The 23053-nt window shown below is 35.4% G+C and overlaps 1 protein-coding gene across 1 annotated transcript in view; it reads right to left on the reverse strand.

Annotated features, from left to right (window-relative positions):
- Positions 1 to 250: 250 nt before the first annotated feature.
- Positions 251 to 23053, reverse strand: part of LOC115217750 — a 51797-nt gene continuing 28994 nt past the window's right edge. Inside the window, exon 2 of the mRNA XM_029787825.2 lies at positions 251 to 1424. Within this exon, the coding sequence (XP_029643685.2) occupies positions 313 to 1424 (1112 nt within the window). The 3' untranslated portion in view covers positions 251 to 312. The remainder of the gene's footprint in view (positions 1425 to 23053) is intronic.

Here is a 23053-nt window from a genome sequence, read left to right on the forward strand (position 1 = left end):
AAGTACCAGTTACGCACTTGGGTCGATGTAATCGATTTAATACCTTTGTCTGTCCTTGTTTGTCCCCTCTATGTTTAGCCTTTTGCGGGCAATAAAGAAATAACTAATTTTCTCCATTGTTCAACCGATGTCTGTCACCCTTATCATTGCAATCCGAAGATGGAAAAAAAAAAAAACATCAAAAAAGTTATGCGTTTGAAGTTTAATTATTTTTAATCCATATATAAGACAATCATATAAATATGCTTAATGTCATTTTTGTAGATTTTGTTGCAGGTAATACTGTGAATCAATAATTTATTTTCAAGAATCTCAATCATTGTCATTCTCAATGAGTCCCATTTTACGGCCTAGATTTGAAAACTGGTACCGTATTTCTTCTTGCATTAGTTTCAAGCACATAACTGTCATTGCCATACCGAACAACAGATAAAGTGAACAAATAGCTTGTTTCTCCTCACTTGCCCACGAATTACCATTCGAACCCGGAACAAAATCACCCAGCCCAATCGTACTAAGTGTAATGAAACAGAAATACGAACCAATAAAATAGTCCCATTCTTGTTCCCAAAATGAAAAAAGGGAAGCCCCGATACATATGTATGCCCCGAATACTAAAAGACTAACTGACACGGGCACTCGAATATGTTCGTGGCTTTCCGATGACTCAACTGCTGTTTCCTCTGTTAACCCCGTTACTGGTTTCGCTTCATCGATTGGAGAAAGAGCATCTTTAGACTCCGGAGAAATATGCCCCATAGATCCAGTTTCACAGAGTTCCGTCTTTAAACCGTCTTTGCATTGTATTGTTGGAGGTACTAATGCAATATCTTCAGTACATTTAAACAAAAATTGTCTTTCCAAAAGTTCCTCGTCTCCGAGAATTGAACGCACGTAGCTGTTGCTGCGTCGAAGGAAATGTTTCTCAATCCTGTCTTGCTCACTTTGCTTATATGCCGAGGAGAAAGCACCATTACCAACTTCCTTAGAGAAGTCTTCGCAGACATCTTCACTACAGTCAGTATTGGTTGATTGCTTCTGCGTAGAATGATCTGAAATATCATTTCGACATGTTAGCGTTGGAATATCTAATGTTACTATTTTATGGTCGTTTTCGTTATAGCCGTCGTTACTATCAATTTCGGCAACTGCAGCAGCTGCAGCAGCTATCGTTACAGGTACTGCTTCGGCGGCTGCTACCGTTGAATGATAATTGAGTGATTCCACCGAGTCTACGTAGGTTCGTAGGCGGAGCCATTTGCGATAGATTGCGTAGAACAAATTCTTGTAGATAAACTTGAAAATACTAGCCAGAGATGAACCGATCATTGATAAGCACAGGAAGGTAAGAGGTATTCCAACTATGGCGTAGAGTATGGTTGCCACGCGACCCCATTTGCTTTTCGGTGCCAATTGTCCATAACCTGGAAAAGAGTTAGAAAGCGAAAGGGATAGAAAGAATGAAAAACAATCTTTTTAAGATATATTGTAAATAATAAAATATACAAGAAATACAAACAAAACTTTAAAAGGAACGATTCTGTTTTAAATGTTTTCTTGCTTTTTACGGCATTGTCAGAAGCGGACCTCAGACAAATGATGATGATGATAGTAGTAGTAGTAGTAGTAATAATAATAATAATAATGATAATAATAATAATAATAATAATAATAATAATAATAATAATATAATAATAATGATAATAATAGCAGCAGCAACAACAATAACAATAAAAATAGTAACAACAACAACAACAACAACAACAACAACAACAACAATAATAATAATAATAATAATAATAATAAATGCCCTGATGCAGTACCAGGCAGTGGCTATCATGGCTTCTCATCTTAACTGATTGGAAGTGTTATCATGTACATTGTTTGGTATGAAAGATGGGCTACAGCAAATATTCTGCTCAATACCACAGATTTGCTTGTCAGTTGTGTGACCTTAACCAGTTGAGCATGTCCCTTAGTGGCTGACGATATGTGCATCTCTGATCACGAGCAGAAGTAGTGGGGGAGCATCATAGCCGTGTGTTGAAAAAAAATTCTTAGAGGTTTGGATAATTCGTCTTTGGAAACAGGGGTGGTTCGTTCAACATCCTTAAACAATCCTTATTCAGGGACCTTTTGAGCGGGATGGGCTATTCGACCTGAAGAAAATTCTAACTGGGCCCCAGCTGCAAGGTCATGTCCTGTTTATCTTGATATGAGATCACCATGTCGCACACATATGGTTGTGATGCATGTGCCTGGTGTACCCTTATCAGACGGATAGTCATGATAGGTATACTGGGATTCATATATTTTACCCCAGTGTCACTTTGATGGCATGCACTGCTCTCTCACTCAATAATAATAATAATAATGATAATAATAATGATAATGATAATGATAATAATAATGATAATAATAATAATAATAATAATAATAATAATAATAATAATAATAATAATAAAAACAGAGCTCCGAAATCTATAAAAACAGAGCTCCGAAATCTATCCACAAACATCGAAGCCAAGGACATCGTATGGAGCCAAAGATTTATTAACAAAGGATTGGACTGCATCCGAGTAAGTAATACTCATTGAAATTTATTACTATTTTCGAAACGAAATGATGTATTTTAACTCGATATCATCTCCACCTCTAACGCAACACATTAATAATAATAATGATGATGATAATAATAATAATAATAATAATAATAATAATAATAATAATAATAATAATAATAATAATAGTTTGTTAGACTAAATGCGCAAGGCTTGAAATTGTGAGGAAGATGGACTAGATAATTACATCAACTTCGTTGCTCAGCTGGTGCTTATTTCATCGGATCCGAAAGAATAAAAGGTGAAGTTGTCTGTGTGTGTGTGTGTGGCAGGTTTGGTAGCCTTCAACTAACACTATCTCCTCAGAGACCCTCCAAGAGTATGATAGAAGGCTTGCTCTTGATTCCGTAGAAGAAAAAAATTCAAATCGGACCATGTTAAGACCAAAAATTATTTACATTAAAAAGGTGCTTTTTTTCTATGAAAATCCCTATGTTTTACGATTTTTTGACTGCTGTGTCGCCATTTTTCGGTGTATTTCAACCAGAAAAATGTTCACGTATAGAGAATAACAAGCTCCATAATACAAAATTTTTACTTTTCAAAAATTTTGATTCAAAAGGGTCGAAAAGAATTTGTGCGATCCGCACGCTGTTACTATCTTCGATGTTCAAGCCAAACCTTCAATGGGTATGTTTTGATTTTACAGATTTTTTTAGTTATACGTGATGCAATATAGTCGATATTATTCATTTTACAGGTACAGCCACGATCCATGTTGCCCACCCGTTTGGCTTCAAATAGCATTTTTTTTATTTATTTTGTAACCACAAACTATTTTTACTAACGTTTTGGATTTTCCTGTACTTTTTCTTAATGAATACTGTTGCAGTGTTAACTTCTTAATAGATTTTCAGTGCATTTCGAAATTTGAGCTTCGTTTTGCTTTAAATCTACGGGTAATTTTTTCTCCATACTGTTAATAGAAGGAATATTAACCAACAATACCAGGAATTGAAGTCGGCATTACACATTTGCAGCACATTCGGAGCAAACTCGAGCATCGCCACACTATATTTTTAATCATAGATTGAAACTATGTCAAAACGTTGTTACCGCGACATCAAAATCAGCCATTTTAAGCGCAACTAAAATACAAACCCGAGCAACGCCGGGCTATACTACTTGTAATAATGATAATAAACCTTTCTATTGCAGGCATAAGCTGTGAAATTTTGCAAGAGAAATCTTGTCATTTACATCGATTCCATTGCTCGACTGCTACTAATAGTCGACTTCGATGACATTTGAACTCAGAAAAACAAACCGGAAGAAATGCCGCTTAGCATTTTGTTCGGCATGCTAACAATTTTGATAGCTCTCCTTTACTCTTTTACTTGTTTCAGACACACAAACACATGCACACATATACATATATATATATATATATATATACATATATACGACGGGCTTCTTTCAGTTTCCGTCTACTAAATCCACTCACAAGGCTTTGGTCGGCCTGAGGCTATAGTAGAAGACACTTGCCCAAGGTACCACGCAGTGGTACTGAACCTGGACCCATGTGGTTCGTAAGCAAGCTACTTACCACACAGCCACTCCCACGCCTTCTTTAATAATTATTTAAAATTCTGGCGCAGAGCCAACAATCTTAGAGAGAGAGAGAGAGAGGCTGAGTCGATTACATCGACACCAGTACTTCACTGGTATTTTATTTCTATGGATTGCGAAAGAATGAAAGGCAAAGTTAACCTCGGTGGGATGTTATCTGAGAACGATAAGTGCCGAAAGAAATCTCGGTAAGCGGCGAAATAAATGCTGGCGCCAATGATTTTCTCTGTTCGCCGCGTTCTTAATAATAATAGTAGTAGTAGTAGTAGTAGTAGTAGTAGTAGTAATAATAATAATAATAATAGTAATAATAATGATGATGAAGATCATTATGGTGATGATGATGATGATACGACGACGACGACGATAATAATAATAATAATAATAATAATAATAATAATAATAATAATAATAATATCTTTCCTTCTATAGGCAAAAGGCCTGACATTTTTGGTGAAGGGATTAGTCGACCACATCAATCCCATTTCTTGCCTGGTAATATTTATCGACTCCCGAAAGGATGAACGGCAAAGTCGACCTCGGCAGAATTTGAACTCAGAACGTAGCGACGGGCGAAATACCGCTATGCATTTCGTCCAGCGTGCTAACGATTCTGCTAGCTCGCCGCCTTAATAATAAATATAATAATAAATATAATAATAATAATAATAATAATAATAATAATAATAATAATAATAATAATAATAAATAATACCATTTGAAACTGGAAGAATTTGGAGCATGCGAACAGTAAAGGTAGTATCTATAATAATTGATGCTTTGGGAACAGTAAGTAAAGGTATAGCCAAATGACTGAATGAGATTGGAATAGAATTCCCGGTAGAGTTCCTACAGAAATTTTGTCTCTTAGGTACAGCAAGGATTACCAAGAAATTTCTAAGCATTTGAAAGGACTACTGAAAACTTGAGAATACCTGTTTCAGATAGTAGTTCGCTACCCACATAAATCCTATCAGGAATAAGACCGAACTTGAGCCAAACCAAAATAATAATGATGATGATAATAATAATAATAATAATAATAATAATAATAAATGAATAAATAAATAGATAGATAAATGAATAAATTCTTAAAAAAATGGAATGGTAGTATTTTAATCATATCTTTGCTCGATCAAGTCCAAGTCTGCAGTAAGACAACAGTTACAAGAACAACGTAAATAAAAAGAAAACAAACTTATTGAATGTTTATATTGATTGTTGATTACCACTAATGTATCGAAAGTACTGTGTTATAGGAAAAAAAAAAAGAACGGAAGAAGGAGATGAATCTGTTATTGATTAGCAGAGAAAGATAAGGTGCGTTCCAGATATTGCGTATAGTATAGGTGCAGTTAATTTTCGGTGCCAGTTGTTCAATATCTTTTTGGACATTTCGAAGATCTCCGACACCGGTGGTGGTGAAAGCGACATGGTCTTGAAGTCGTCAGACCGAAGAACTGGTTCAAACTCTTACAACATAGTAGATTTCTTTAAAGAAACCCATAACCCAAGTTGAAAATCGAGCGACGAATTCATTCAACTATATTTCCTCCGATGGCCTCCTTTATCCTATCTAATTACATTCGCAATATTTGGTCTGGTCTAAGGTTATAATAAAAGCAATTGCCTAAGGTAACACGCTGTACGATGGAGCTCGAAGCTACGTAGCTGCAAAGGGAACTTCTTGAATACATGGCCATGGTCATTGTTTCTATAAAGTTTTATATCATTAAAAGTGTTCTATAGAATTTGAAATTCAAGAGATGCTGTCGATTTTAGCGGAATACTAGGTTATTGAGAGAAAGCAATGAAAGAAATTCCCTTTATCGTCCAAGCTAATAAACACCCATAATATAGTCAGGTAAAAATGTAATTAGTAATTTTTTTAAAAATCCAATTTATTAATATGCATTGGAAAGAAAGCATTAATTCAATGACGATTACATTAATATGATCTTAGTTAGTTAGTTAATTTGGCTCAAAAGCAAATAGCAAGGCCATGTAGGGGGACATGGAGTTAAGTACAGGGTGGTGTTCATGTAAAGAGTTCAGGCCACTTGAGGTCAAGGGAGACTTTGAACAAAGCGGTCGTCGGCATCTTCACCATCTCGTCTGGCAGCTTGTTCCACGGATCCGCAACCCGGACGGAGAAAGCTCCTCTCCTTCGATTGAGATGAAATCGTCGCAGGTAGAGCTTTTCGGAATGACCCCGCAGCCGACGCTCTGGAGCAGGAGTGAAGAACAGCTCTTTCTAGGCAAGTAGGGACGAAAATTCCTGATACAATTCGATCTTGTTAGTCCTCTTCGGTGAAATAGTCTACTCTGTACTTGTTAGATTAGAGACAAGAAAATCGCTCCCTCGATATACAATATATTCGAGTCAACGTAAAATTTATCATGATAACTGACGGACGGATATTATTTTTTAAGACACGTCATTCGTATGAACAATAACCGCCAATTTACTAGATATAAGTAAAGTGTCTTTGCTAAAGAGAAGGAACAGCGCTGGAATTCGAACCATCAACTCATCTGCAACACGTTATCAACTCGGTTTTACCGAAACAGGCTTAAAGTACATTTTGTTGTCTTTGTTTCTACGGTGCCTTATTTATTTCTCAATTTCTCGTGGGAATTAATTTCTTTAACTACGCCACATATTCATAAAATTTCTGTATCTTTCCAGTCAAGTTCGTGTTCCGGTTATGATTACGCTTTACTTGAGTAGCTCATGTTCTTAGAAAGAGCATTTCTTTTTTCTTGTTTTTCGTCACTATTCTCATATCTCTCTTCTAGTCAGTAGGCTTAATCACTTCAAAATGAGTGTTTTTGCTTAAGAGACGTATTTAATTTTTATCTTCCTTGGAAGCGAATTGGAAATTGCCTCAAGAACATGGGAATGCGGATGGAGCTTATTATTTACTGTTTTTTTTTATCAATCTTTTTAAACAATATAAATAAGACAATTCTTTAAGTAAGAATAAATAAAGATTATTTAATAGAAATTTTTCTATGTACCTTTGAAATTTTACCATAGAGATTTAAGGAGAACATTAACAATCTAAAACGATAGAAATTCAACCAAGAGGAATAGGAAATTTTATCATTTATGTGAAGATCACGAATACTTGTCACTTTCTTGGATATCAATAAGCCGGTATTGATTAATTCAAGTACCTTAGAGTATGGAGTCATTCAGTGAGCCGGATCCACATTCCATAGCTTAATTTTAGCCATTAAATTTCACTAATGTTTAAATATATTAGACATAATTTTTCACACATAAATCTAGAGAGAATTGTAATAAATTTTCTTTAAAAACAATTCCAGCATGAGATATCGGATGATTTTCTAAGTATCCGAGAATATTTATTAACTGGTATTCAAGAACAGACTGGGGCATAATTGTTTTAAACGGACATAAAATTGGCTACTGTCTGTTCTAATTATCAGGTACTTTAAAATATCCCCATTATAGTACCAATAATTGTTTCTTTCAACTGTCTTTAATTATTTTACTTTAATTTGTCTCACGAGGTTATATTTTTGTGAATGCTTTAATTGCCGTTTACATATATATATATATATATATGTGTGTGTGTGTGTGTGTGTGTGTATGTATGTATGTATGTATGTATGTATGTATGTATGTGTGAGTGTATGTGTGAGCGTGTGTGTGCGTGTGCGGGTGTGTGCGGGTGTGTGTGTGTGCGCGCGTATATATATGTACATATATTGTTTCAGCATATATTCTTGTGACATTGTACAAATTAAATAAAATGTATCACACCCACTCTTGCTGAAGGCCTAAAACTTTCGATATCATTACCTTCCGTAATACACTTGAGGTTTCATAGTTACATATCATTTTAAGAATTCTAAATTATTCAGTTTTCCATGCTAAACGCAACTACATGTAAAAGTTAAACAATAAAATTTGAGGGAAAATCTTTATGGTGTCCATCGGCAAAGTAAGTACAAAATGTTTGTTGTGGGGCCAGAAAATTAACGTTGGGCCTCTCATCAGAAAAAAAAAAGCAGAAAAATATAATGGTGATTCTACATCTCCAGTCTAATACCCCGTGGTTAATCTTCTACTAGATAACACATTTCTCCACAGATTTTTGTCCCCCTTGAATATCTATTTCTTTACTACCCACAAGGGGCTAAACACAGAGGGGACAAACAAGGACAGACAAACGGATTAAGTCGATTAGATCGATCCCAGTGCGTAACTGTTACTTAATTTATCGACCCCGAAAGGATGAAAGACAAAGTCGACCTCGGCGGAATTTGAACTCAGAACGTAACGGCAGACGAAATACGGCTACGCATTTCGCCCGGCGTGCTAAGGTTTCTGCCAGCTCACCGCCTTGTCCCCCTTGAATATCGTTCCTCTTTAGCGGACTGCAGTCTGCTTCACATTCACAAAATCCTGGATCGATTCTACCGCACAGCGTCTCAGGCAAGAGTGTTTTATCTTAAGTTCAGTTTGACTCATGGCTTTTGAATAAAACTGGGTGGACGGAAACTACGTAGAAGCCTATCGGATAGATTGTACCAGAAATTTGAAGGTTATGCCTTTCCCAGTGAATCTGCCTGAGAATTATACAAAGTATAATTTTCAGGCAGATTCACGTGTATGTCGAATACTCAATTACTTAAGGCAGTGATCTGGCAGAATCGTCAGCACGCCGGCCGAAATGCTTAGCAGTATTTCTTCTGTCTTTATGCTCTGAGTTCAAGTTCCGCCGAGGTAGACTTTGCCTTCCATCCTTTCGGGGTCGATAAACTAAGAACCAGTTGTTTACTGAGGTCGATCTAATCGACTGGCCCCCACAAATTTCGGGCCTTGTGCCTAGAATAGAAAAGAATACTCAATCACTTTCATGCTATTTCAATGAATTCAATTGAGTTAATAGCTGAAATTCATTGTCGAAAACAACTGCTATCCATTTACTGTGGTTTCGAATGCGTATCTTACAAACAATAACGAGCATCACAGGACCGAGCATATGTTGTAGGCAGTACATTAGAAAGAGCAGTTAAATCTCCCTCATTAAGACATCATATTCTCTTAAAAATGATTCATTGGAAAATTTACTCCTAGAAATGGAGGTGGACCGAAAAGTTCATAGGCTGGCTATGAAGGAGTGATGCCAGAGCTGTGTAATCTTGCATGCATTATTTTCAAATCTTATGAATAACTGCATTGTTTCTTTCCAAGTAAATTGGCATCTCACTGTTCAAAGCAGACTTCGAAAGTTTACTAGTAACGACTACTCTTAAACATAAATAAAATTTGGCAACGTAATGTTATCAAGTACCTGCAGAAAAATGGGTTTAGTGCCCAAGAACATTTATGCAGACATGGTTGCTACATTAGGGGATGACATTAGGGGATGAATTTAGCTTCATCAACAGCGCAAAAGTGGGCAGCTGAATTTAGTAGGGCCAAAGGACCCAAGATCTGGGTGGCTTGCAATTGCCGCTTTCAATGAAAACATTGATTGCGTTCAGCACGCCGTGATGGCTGATAGGCGACTGATTATAAGCCAAATTGCTAATGCTATTAGCATATCCCGTGAGAGGGTTGAGAATATTCTGCGTAATGACCTTGACATGATGAAAGTTTCTGCTCGGTGGGTGCCGTATCTTCCAATACCTGATCAAATGCGCACTAAGTTGAACACATCACGAGGAAATCCGACATTGTTTGAGGAAGATCCAGTTGGTTTCCATGAACGTTTCATAACCCAGCATTCATGCTGGGTCCATCACTTTGAGCCAGAGACAAAGAGACAATCCATGCAGCGGAAACACCTCTCCTCACTTGCTCCAAAGAAGGCCAATGTTGTTTCATCTGCAGGGAATGTGATGGCGTCATTTTTTGGAGAATGAAAAAGGCATTGTGTTCATAGACTATCTTCAAAAGGGCCATACTATCAATGCTGAAGCAGTTATGAAAGCTCATCAGAAGAAACGCTCAGCGAAACTGACGAAAGAGATCTAGTTTCATCGGGACAATGCTCCAGCATACAAGTCGTTGGTTTCGATGGCTGCTGTGGGGCAGCGCTGATAATGTCGTATCTGTTGTTGGTGACTTTTTTTTACCAAAACAGGATAACTGCTTCTTCCCCAGTGGGATCCAAGCACTGCAAACACTGATGGAAGAATCGTGTGGACCGCAAGTGGGGTGGGTACGTTGAGAAGTAAACCACATTTGGTCACGTTCCATGAGAGTATCATGCGCAGCCTATGAACTTTACAGCCAACCCTAGTACACTACGTTGTGAATCCCATCCCACCCACCCACCCCTCAAAAAGAAGAAAAAAAACCCCGAATAATCATCGCTATCTCCCGGTTATTCTATAATCATTCTGCTTTGTGTATGGCGAATTGGCAGAGTTGCCAGAGCATTAGATGAGATGCCTTGCGGTATATATTCGGTCCCTTGCGTTCTGAGTTCAAGATCAACCGATTTCAACTTTGCCATTCACGCTCTCCGAGTCAATAATAAAGAACCAGTCTAGGAATGTGACTGGTCGAATCCTTAGCTAGTAGAGCAGGATTCCTTATGGCATTTGTTTCGACACCTTGAGTTCAAATCCCGGCGTGGCGAACTTGTGTGGTGGACTTAATCCGTCAGCTGGTTTGACATTATCACTTGTGCTGTGGGTGTCTTTAGCAGAGGAGATCCTGCTTTTACAAACATTTGAGCCAGGTACTTGCCTTGAAGATGTTTACTTTCTCCATTCAATCTGCGAGGCATTGAAAAGAGTTGGGGACTTCGACTTTTTTTTTTTGCCAGTGTAAGAGTAAAAATAAAATTCTATTTTCAGAAGTGATATACGGCTAAGTTTAGCAACAGTGCCACCACCACCACCACCAACACCACCGCCATCGGCACCACTATCGCCACCACCACCACCACCATCGGCACCTCTATCACCATCACTTCACTACACCATCACCACCATCAACACTATCAGCAGCAGCCACATTACCACCACCACCAACACTATCACTGCTACCATCACAGTTACAATCACTACCCCTAACACCCTCGCCACAAGATGGCCGTAAGATCGAACAAAACTAAGTACACTATCCGGTTTTAATTCTGATGTAGTTACTTCATTTCTCTTTAGAAATGGTTTGAATATAACAATTTCCTGATTACCTTTCCATGTAAATCGGTGGCATTATGCCTAGTGAAACACAATATTTATTAAAATCTATGTAACTATAAAGACAGAGCAAAGGAAATATTTAATTCTATGTAAGAAAATATATTTAACCATGTCAAAAAATAATTTTGAAGTTATATCTCCTACAGAGAACATAAGTTTCCGACAACCGAAAAAGTTATGATTTCGTACACATATTGCCAAAAATATATACCATCAGACCATTAAATCCGGATAACATTATTATACATACGCGCGCACACAAATATACTAGCTTATATACTAGCCTAACTATAACCATATATACACTCATATAGAAAGAAAGGTTGATACACAGATACATCCCTGCAAGCGCGTATTTACACACGTAAGACGCTAACATATATCTACACAATTTAATCTATTAATAAACACCATGAATTGACCTTAATGTTAACACACACACACACACACACACACACACACATACACACAAGCACACAAACACACTTATTTACATATCTATGTTGTATATATAGATAAGTACATACATATATCAATATGTGTATGTATGTATGCAAGTGTGTGCTTTTATTATGTATATATATGTATATATATATATATATACATGTATTCACATATATACACTGATTTCGTAAGAACATCCTACGGACTACCGTTGCAGTATTGACGGGTAATTTATTTGTAATTGAGGAATTCCCTTGAAATGCAACAGTACTAGTCTTGTAAGAGAGAACTATGGAATAAATTGAAATAACCTATATTTTGCGTAGTATGTGCATTACTTATATTGGAATTCCCATATTTTCTAATCCAACAACCAAGTTATGTATGTATGTATGTATGTATACATGTATGCATGTATGTATGCATGCATGTATGCATGTATGTATGTATGTATGTATGTATGTATGTATGTATGTATGTATGTATGTATGTATGTATGTATGTATGCATGTATGCATGTATGTATGTACGTATGTATGTATGTATGTATGTATGTATGTATGTACGTATGTATGTATGTATGTATGTATGTATGCATGTATGCATGTATGTATGTACGTATGTATGTATGTATGTATGTATGTATGTATGTATGTATGTATGTATGTACGTATGTATGTATGTATGTATGTATGTATGTATGTATGCATGTATGCATGTATGTATGTACGTATGTATGTATGTATGTATGTATGTATGTATGTATGTATGTATGTATGTATGTATGTACGTATGTATGTATGTATGTATGTACGATGTATGTATGTATGTATGTATGTATGTATGTATGTATGTATGTATGTATGTATGTATGTATGTATGAATGTATGTATGTATGTATGTATGTATGTATGTATGTATGTATGCATGTATGCATGTATGTATGTACGTATGTATGTATGTATGTATGTATGTATGTATGTATGTATGTATGTATGTATGTACGTACGTACGTATGTATGTATGTATGTATGTATGTATGTATGCATGTATGCATGTATGTATGTACGTATGTATGTATGTATGTATTTATGTATGTATGTATGTATGTATGTATGTATGTATGTACGTATGTATGTATGTATGTACGTATGTATGTATGTATGTATGTATGTATGTATGTATGTATGTATGTATGCATGTATGTATGTATTCATGTATGTATGTATGTATGTATGCATGCATGTATGCATGTATGTATGCATGCATGTATGCATGTATGTATGTATGTATGCATGTATGTATGTATGTATGCATGTATGTATGTATGTTTATGTATGTGTATATGTGCGTGTGTTTGTGTCTGACAGAGAGAGAGAGAGAGAGAGATGAAGATAAAAACGTGCGTTGTTTGGAAGTTTAATTCGCAACCATAGGCGTAAGAGGGACTGCGTGGTAAGTAGCTTGTTTACCAACCACATGGTTCCGGGTTCAGTTACACTGCGTGGCACCTTGGGCAAGTGTCTTCTACTGTAGCCTCGGGACGACCAAAGCCTTCTGAGTGGATTTAGTAGACGGAAACTGAAAGAAGCCCGTCGTATATATTTATATTTAAATATATATATTTATGTGTGTGTGTGGGTGTATGTGTATGTATGTATATGTTTGTGCGTCTATGTTTGTCCCCCCGCCAACATCACTTGACAACCGATGTTGGTGTGTTCACACCCCCGTAACTTAGCGGTTCGGCAAGAGAGACCGATAGAATAAGTACTAGGCTTACAAAGAATAAGTCCTGGGGTCGATTTGCTCGACTAAATGCGGTGCTCCAGCACGGCCGCAGTCAAAGGACTGAAACAAATAGAAGAATAAAAGAATAAAAACTATGTTTGTTTTTGAGGTCGGTATCAGTATGTGGAACATCGGCAAAGTTTGTTTTGATATTTGGCTTTGGGTGAATGAAATCAGATATTAGAAAGCCGGCATTCAGCATATAGGAGAACTAGTTGAACTTCCCTCCAATGATTTTACCTCATAACTGCAAAATCAAAGCAATAACTGATGATCTTGTGAAGACGCATGTCTCAGTGGTTAGAGCGTCGAGCTTACGATTGTGAGCTCGAATCCTGGACCGGGCTGCATGTTGTGTTCTTGAGCAAGACACTTTATTCGACGTTGCTCCAGTTCACTCAGCTGTAGAAATGAGTTGCCACGTCACAGGTGCCAAGCTGTATCGGCTTTTGCCTTCCCCTTGGATAACACTGGTGGCGTGGAGAGGGGAGGCCGGTATGCGTGGGCGACTGCTGGTCTTCCATACACAACCTTTCCCGGACTTGTGCCTGGGAGGGTAACTTTCTAGGTGCAATGCCATGGTTAGTCATGACCGAAGGTTGGGGGGCTCAGAAGTCAGTTTATGATCTAGAACATATGTCTCTCTACAATCTGAATGTGAAAGTAAAAATTCTGTTTAACAACCGTGGCACTATTCAATTTATGAAAAGAACATTCGGAGGGGAAAAAGAATTAAAAACAAACGTTTTCGATAATCTTGAAAAAAAGACTGTGAAAAGCAAAATTTATATTCCAAGAAAGAGGGAGAGTGAAAACTGTTTCCTACATTATGAAGAGGAGTTTGAAGGGATACATCTTGAGGTGTTCATTTATATATATAATAATAATATTTGCCTAATAGTGGTTTTATCTCTAACTTAATATAATATATATATATATATATGTATATATATATATACATACATACATACATATATGTATAAAACGAAGCAGAAACTTATGCAGACGTTATACGAAACTCAGGAATAAATTTAACACGCTAAAGTGTAATAATCTCAAAATGCTAAGTTCAGAAGTTATAACACAAGCAACCAATTTTTGTAATGAATTAAATCTCTCAGAATATACTAGGAACAGTTACGTGGCAGAAGTCCCTGAAGATTTAGAAAAAAAAAAAAAAAAGTAGAATAAACAGCCGTACCAGAAACTATTGAGAATTTAGAAAATACCTATGCTTGGGACACATCTGGAGACAAATTCGATAGATTAATTCAAAACAGAAGAACAATTTAAGCAAAATATGACCGAAGAAGAAGTTATTACAGCAATCGATTTTAAATCGAATTCACTGGTAATAATACACAAGATTGCGACTGGACAAAAGAAACGAAAGGTTATTAATTTATCAAAGAAATATTAACTGATATTCAAATTAACATATTAAGCAAGGAGCTGAGGTTTATACTTAGACCCTAAAAATTTAACTTGCCACAAACAAAAAGATAACTTCATAGGCGCAGGTGTGGCATAGGCGCAGGAGTGGCATAGGCGCAGGAGTGGCTGTGTGGTAAGTAGCTTGCTAACCAACCACATGGTTCCGGGTTCAGTCCCACTGCGTGGCATCTTGGGCAAGTGTCTTCTGCTATAGCCCCGGGCCGACCAATGCCTTGTGAGTGGATTTGGTAGACGGAAACTGAAAGAAGCCTGTCGTATATATGTATATATATATATATATATATGTGTGTGTGTCTGTGTTTGTCCCCCTAGCATTGCTTGACAACCGATGCTGGTGTGTTTACGTCCCCGTTACTTAGCGGTTCGGCAAAAAGTGACCGATAGAATAAGTACTGGGCTTACAAAGAATAAGTCCCGGGGTCGATTTGCTCGACTAAAGGCGGTGCTCCAGCATGGCCGCAGTCAAATGACTGAAACAAGTAAAAGAGTAAAAGAGTAAGGAGAGTTTACTGCTCAAAGTTCTAACCATCTAGAAATGAAGACTTATTTTGTACCTAATGGAAAGAAGGAATAAATAACTTGGCATTTATTGTGAATATATTATGAATTTGTGTATTAAAATAATTGAAAATTAGACCATAATATCGAATTTATCAAAAGAAGAATAGAAAATTTAAACGATTTAAAAAAGACATTGGGATTACAATTAAAGGATACAATAAAGGTAATACTGTTGTTTTCAATGATACGTTATTATAGAATATAAAGAAATTGCATTTAAAATGTCAGAAAATAATAATTTATATGAAAACGAAAACAACCACAAAAAATTACGACAAATACTAGGAACTGCAATGAACATTGCTGCAACTCCTATTTACGCCAATTTAGTGATGTGTACTATGAGAATAAAATTTGTGATAAATCTTTATTAATATTTGGAAACACGTTTCACAAATTTTACACATTGGCATCAACTGAAAACGATATCTAGATGACTGTTTTATTTAAACGCAGAATAATCCTGAATAGCACATAAATCATAGCATTATATTCTCGGTGGATTTCAACGGGAAGGGGCTACTCTTTTTACAAATTTTAATTACGAAAGTAGGTGAGAAGATAAAAATATTTTTCTAGTGTAAGCCCACAGATTAAAAGCAATATCTTTTCTTCACATTTCGTAATCCTAAGCATACAAGAAGGGACAATCTATTCAACCTAGCAAAAAGAATTTAGACATTGGTATCGAAACCCACAAAAATGAAAAATATTTCCACTACGAGATATTCTACTAAGTTTAACTATAAATGGAATAAAACGAGCAAAACGTGTTGATATTCACGATCTAAGAAGAATAAAATGAAAAGCGGAGACAAAATTTGCCAGAAAGGTATCTTATGTGTCTATTTGACTATATCTTTAGTGACCTATTTTTTGCGGAAATCGGAAAGAAAGCGCTTTCAAAAAATAGACAAAACACCAAATGCAAAAGTCAACCTTTGGCATAAAAATATACACATACAACACAAAGTTAATAAACATGATTGTAAAATGTGAAAAACTAAATTAAACTACATATATCTATTTGATTGAACTATGTTCAAATTTAAGGAGGATTAAATATTTAAAGTAAAAAAAAGTTTTACTTGCACCTCTCAAAATTTAATCTATACAATAACTTGTTTCTGGAAAATTACATCTGACAAACCGAATTGTCACTGAGTAAATGACTGACAGGACACAGAGCAAATCAGTTCTGAAGACATCAGAAAAATTTTAGGAACCTAGCTAAATTTTTAAATATTTCTAATTTATAATATTCAAAGTCAATTACAGAGCAACAGTGAATCGGCAAGATTAAGCAATCTATTAAGAAATATGAACCGTGCTTAAAGTTTGATTATTAATATCTGTGAATAACGTGTTTCCTTATAAAGACGAGTGCGGTAAACTGTAACTTCTTTTAAAAGGTGCTTCAAATAAAAACCCCTGCTTCCCCTTGAGTAGCTCAAGGATTGCGATGAACTAAATATGAAAATATTTGCTTGTTATTTGATATTATATATGTATATATATATATATATATATATATATATATATATATATATATATATATATATATATATATATATATATATTTATATGTATGTATGTACGTATGTATGTATGTATGTATGTATATTAGGAATATAACTTTTTTAGCAAAGTTGTGCAATTTTATCTTCCTTACGATATATAAATATAAACAGTAAATAGACATCCTTGTTACTTACTTGCTTTTTATTCACCTAACTTCGCACTGTGTGGACCAAACCGGACTGACTTGGTACCTCAACTTAAGAACCTAAATTCAACTGAATCTTAATTATTTATAAATATGAACATATTTCTGTGAACATATATTTGTGTTCGTATGCTTGTGCTTGTGTGTGTCTGTATGTGTATGCATGAAGAGTCAGTCTAAATAGAGAATAAATCGGCTATAGTTTTCCTTCCGCTTTGCCAGGATGTTTCAAATTTTCGAACTACGTACGTACATAATACATACATACATACATACATATATGCATACATACATACATACATACATACATACATACATACATACACACATACATGTATACATATACGCACATATATATGTGTATATATATATATATACACGCACACACACACACACACACATACACACACATATATATATATATATACATTGATATCGTTGAACACAAACAGAATTTTTAAAAGATATGGATATAGATAATTCTTTCGCATCGAGTACAAAATAGTCCAACGTAAGTATAAACTTTTAAACTGAAAATTTAAAGATATCACTTTTTAAAAATGATATCATTATCTAAAGTGTTTGGAAGAAATAGAAAGAATTGAAATTTTAAAATCATCTAAGATAACCTGAAGAACGGTAAGAAAATAAAATACAGATAACATAGGATGAAAAATGTTAAAGAAAATAACATAATCTCTATTTAGAGATATCTTCATTACGAGGTGGTTGTTATTTAATCTGTTTAATTTATGTTGATAATTACTAGTATTTTTAATGATAGAATTAGATTATATAATGATAGTTGTAAAATACAAAGTTAATGGATAGAGATGATGAGATAAAGCCTGTTAAAGTGAATTAAACTCTGATAAAAATTGAAGTGATTATAAATTACCATATATTAATAGATTGTCTATTGCGAGGAGATGCAAAGATAGATAGATAGATAGATAGATAGATAGATGGATAGATAGATAGAGAGAGAGAGAGAGAGAGAGAGGAGGGAGAGAGATAAAGAGGAAGTGAGAGAGAGATAAAGAGGAAGTGAGAGAGAGAGATAAAGAGGAAGTGAGAGAGAGATAAAGAGGAAGTGAGAGAGAGAGATAAAGAGGAAGTGAGAGAGAGAGAGAGAAAGAGATAAAGAGGAAGTGAGAGAGAGAGAGAGAGAGCGATAAAGAGGAAGTGAAAGAGAGAGAAAGTGGGAGAAAGAGAGAAAAGAGGGAGAGATAGGTAGATAAATGTAAATGGAAGAAGTAGACGAAGAAGAAGAAGAAGAAGAAGAAGAAGAAGAAGAAGAAGAAGAAGAAGAAGAAGAAGAAGAAGAAGAAGAAGAGGAAGAGGAATAATAATAATGATAATGATAATAATAATAATAATAATAATAATAATAATAATAATAAGAAGAAGAAGAAGAAGAAGAAGAAGAAGAAGAAGAATCATATTTCGTTATGAGTTATAAAACTGTGTTGTCTGAAGCAATGAGTTAGAAAAACACAACAATAATTTTATGAACAACTTAAACAAGGGAAAATTATTATCTTCTACAAATGCTTCGAATATAGCGATTAAAAAATATTTTAGTGCTTTCACTGGTCGGGAGAGAACAGGAAAAGTTTTACTCTCTAAAAGATTTAAGATAACATTCCCACAGTCTCCATTTTTATTTTCTCTACCTTTCTCATTTTCAACTACCTAAATGGATTATCTAAATGTTTAATTACAAGTCTCTCACGCTCTTCACTTCTCCAAATTCTCTCCTTCCCACCTAGCTCCTCAACTCTTTAGATGGTAAATCTCTCTACATATCGTCATCCCATATGATGATAATCTTCTCGCATTCACACACGTCATTTCTTAGTCTATGTATGTGATTGTTTAAAGCTGATCTAGAATTAAACAAAACACGCACGCATGCGTGCACGCATTCACACAGACACAGGCACAGACACACATAAGTGGGATTATTCTTTTAAATCAAATTTCAGAAATAACATCAGTCTATTTATTGATGGGGGGGGGGGACCCAATGCTGAGAGTAGAATCAAATTTACTATAAAATTTCTTTTGATTGCGACTTCAACTTTCGCATTGAAACTAACTATATCAACCTTAAATATTCTACTTGTTCCATATTCAGACCAGCCATACGTACTCTACATTGTCATTCTAAATATAAACAGTCACATTGAAATCTCGAAGCTACAAGATATTGCATGATTAATTCAAAAAATGTGAATAAATATTACATTTGAGAGAGCGATGTGAACGCTTGTGTTAACAAGTGAAGAAAAATTTACTTTTTGCTTTTATATACGTTATCAGCAGAAAAGACTTATTAAACGAAGATAAAAATTAGGTAGTAATGTACATTTGATGTTAAATGTACAACAGAAGCGATTTTAATTTTTATTGGCGGCAGAAATCTGATCAGAAGGCCAAAGGTCAAATAACAAATTTTAATGTAGATGCGAGAAGCCAAACAGGTGAACAAACATTACAAGGTGAAGAAAGAAGAGAAAACATAGATCAAATATATACAAAACCAAAAAACAAAATAAATAAAAATCAGCATGAATGAATAAAAAAAATATATATGTATATAAAAAGTTAAATGAACAGAGATCAGTAATCAGTCAAGTGTGAAGATGAACTGAGAAGATGTTCAAACTATTAGTTTATATAACTAATTAAGCTGAAAGCTGAAAACGTTTTATTTTTCAAAATACGCTGGAGTCTAAGCAGAGATGTATGTTTGAGATATATAAACGTACTTGTTTTAGTATTTGAATGTTTATATGTGTCGGTGTATAAGCTTGTATGACTTACAAATATATGTTGTATTAAAAGTCTTATAAAAATATTTTTAGTTTATAATCATTTAACATAAGAAAACAGCAAAACTCCAACATAAGACCAGAAATAGTAAAGGAAACATAATCTGGTATGTAATCCACCTTATATCCTAGAACTAAAAACTTCTTTCGGAAAACTTTTTCGTATCTTTTCCAAAAACATTTTCAACCTTACCACAAATATCATAAAAACAACATTAAAAAATCAATCTATGTATTTATACTTAACATATAGTGGAGGCGCAATGGCCCAGTGGTTAGGGCAGTGGACTCGCGGTCGTAGGATCGCGGTTTCGATTCCCAGACCGGGCGTTGTGAGTGTTTATTGAGCGAAAACACCTATAGCTTCACGAGGCTCCGGCAGGGGGTGGTGGTGAACCTTGCTGTACTCTTTCACCACAACTTTCTCTCACTCCTTCTTCCTGTTTCTGTTGTACCTGTATTTCAAAGGGCCAGCCTTGTCATACTCTGTGTCACGCTGAATCTCCTCGAGAACTACGTTAAGGGTACACGTGTCTGTGGAGTGCTCAGCCACTTGCACGTTAATTCCACGAGCAAGCTGTTCCGTTGATCGTATCAGCTGGGACCCTCATCGTCGTAACCGACTACTACTACTTAACATATATATACTGTTGACAGGTAAAATCCTGTGGGTTTTTTTTCCGAGATATAAATTTTCTTGTAGACGAACAATGTTAAAAACATGATATATATCGGAGGGAGACGAAATGTATCGGCAGCTGCTGGCAAGAACGCCCGATGCATTTCAGCCTTTCGGACCTTGTCAATGAAGTGTACCATCAACCATATGCCTTGTCGAAATTTGTCGCTTTCGTTATTTACAGGAGAAAGTATTCCGACATATAAACAGTGAATAAAACTTTCACTAATATCATTTAACGCAATAAAAAAATAGACGTAGGAGTGGCTGTGTGGTAAGTAGCTTGCTTACCAACCACATGGTTCCGTGTTCAGTCCCACTGCGTGGCACCTTGGGCAAGTGTCTTCTACTATAACCTCGTGCCGACCAAAACCTTGTGAGTGGATTTGGTAGACAGAAACTGAAAGAAGCCCGTCATATATATGTATATATATATATATATAATATATATATATATATATATATATATATATATATATATATATATATATATATATATGTGTGTGTGTGTGTGTGTATAGGTTTGTGTGTCTGTGTTTGTCCCCCCGCCCAACATCGCATGACAACCGATACTGGTGTGTTTACGCCCCCGTAACTTAGCGGTTCGGCAAAAGAGACCGATAGAATAAGTACTAGGCTTACAAAGAATAAGTCCTATGGTCTATTTGCTCGACTAAAAGGCGGTGCTCCAGCATGGCCACAATCAAATGACTAAAACAAGTAAAAGAGTAAAAGAGTAAATCTTTATATATAAAAGTCAATTTGTGTGTGTCTCCTACGATTTAGATTCCTAACTACTCCCACATTTTGCGGTGCAGTGTAACCAAAAGCGGGTATCTTATAGTCGTGATTCATATCGAGCCCTTCTGGGTATTAGCGCGCGTCTACGATGAGTCTACGATTTAAAAATAATTTACCATCATTTTTTCCCATTTTAATGCATTTTTTCACTATTATATAAGGGAAGTAACTCTCTAAAAATGTCTACGATGAGTCAACGATTTAAAAAAAAATTACCATCATTTTTTTTTCCATTTTTAATGCATTTTATTTTGCTATTTTTTGGCTATAACTCTCTAAAAATGCTTATATAGTTATTTCCCTTACAAACCCGAGCAACGCCGGGCGATACTGCTAGTAATGAATATATTTATTGTCACTTCACTCATAACTTTCTACACTAAAAGCCGATTTATCTATGCATAACCCAACCAAGAGCCGATAATCATTTAAATAACTGTGACCATAAGAAAACCTCATACTCTCTCTCTCAGGAATTGTCATGGAAAATAGATGTAACAAATATGTTCTTGTACTGCAGTTCATACCAATCAATCATTTCCATCATTCATTCACCATTCCTTAAACCTCATTGCACTCAACGTTTCCATTAAAATCTTCCTCTCGATACACACGATCAAAGACGTTTTCAAATATTGTATTCAGTGCAAACTTTCCCAAAAATTGATTTAGCAACTATACATATTCATTATAGGAATTTAGATGGAAATTAAAAAAAATTCTGATATCCTAGATATCTCCTAGGAAATAATTTCACATGCCAAAAATATCAAACAAAACAAAAAAGTACAGTTCTATATTTAAGAGATGAGGAATTATGTAAATTATTTACATTACTTATATTTGACGCTTAAGAGCGCGGGCTACTACCCCTAAGATTCCGAGTTCAATTCCAGGCAGTGACCTGAATAATAATAGTGATGATGATGATGATGATGATAATAATAATAATAATAACATCGAAAAATACCTATTTCTTTATTGCCCCCAAGGGGCTAAACATGGAGGGGACAGACATAGGTATTAAGTCGATTACATCGACCCCAGTGCGTAACTGGTACTTAATTTATCGACCCCGAAAGAATGAAAGGCAAAGTCGACCTCGGCGGAATTTGAACTCTGAACGTAACGGCAGCCGAAATACCGCTAATCATTTCGCCCGACGTGCTAACGTTTCTGCCAGCTCACCGCCTTCATCGAAAAATACCTTAGACACCAGATGAAGGCTGGAGGGTATAGCAGCCGAAACGTTGCGTTAACAACAAATAAGATGAGGACAAAGATCCGTCAAATGTAAATAATGTAAATAATGTAAATAATGAAAACAAAAAAGTATTGCCAACTTTCTACCTCAGAAATATATGAAATCATA

The sequence above is a fragment of the Octopus sinensis genome, linkage group LG1, assembly GCF_006345805.1.
Source record: "Octopus sinensis linkage group LG1, ASM634580v1, whole genome shotgun sequence".
Taxonomy (NCBI): Eukaryota; Metazoa; Mollusca; class Cephalopoda; order Octopoda; family Octopodidae; genus Octopus; species Octopus sinensis.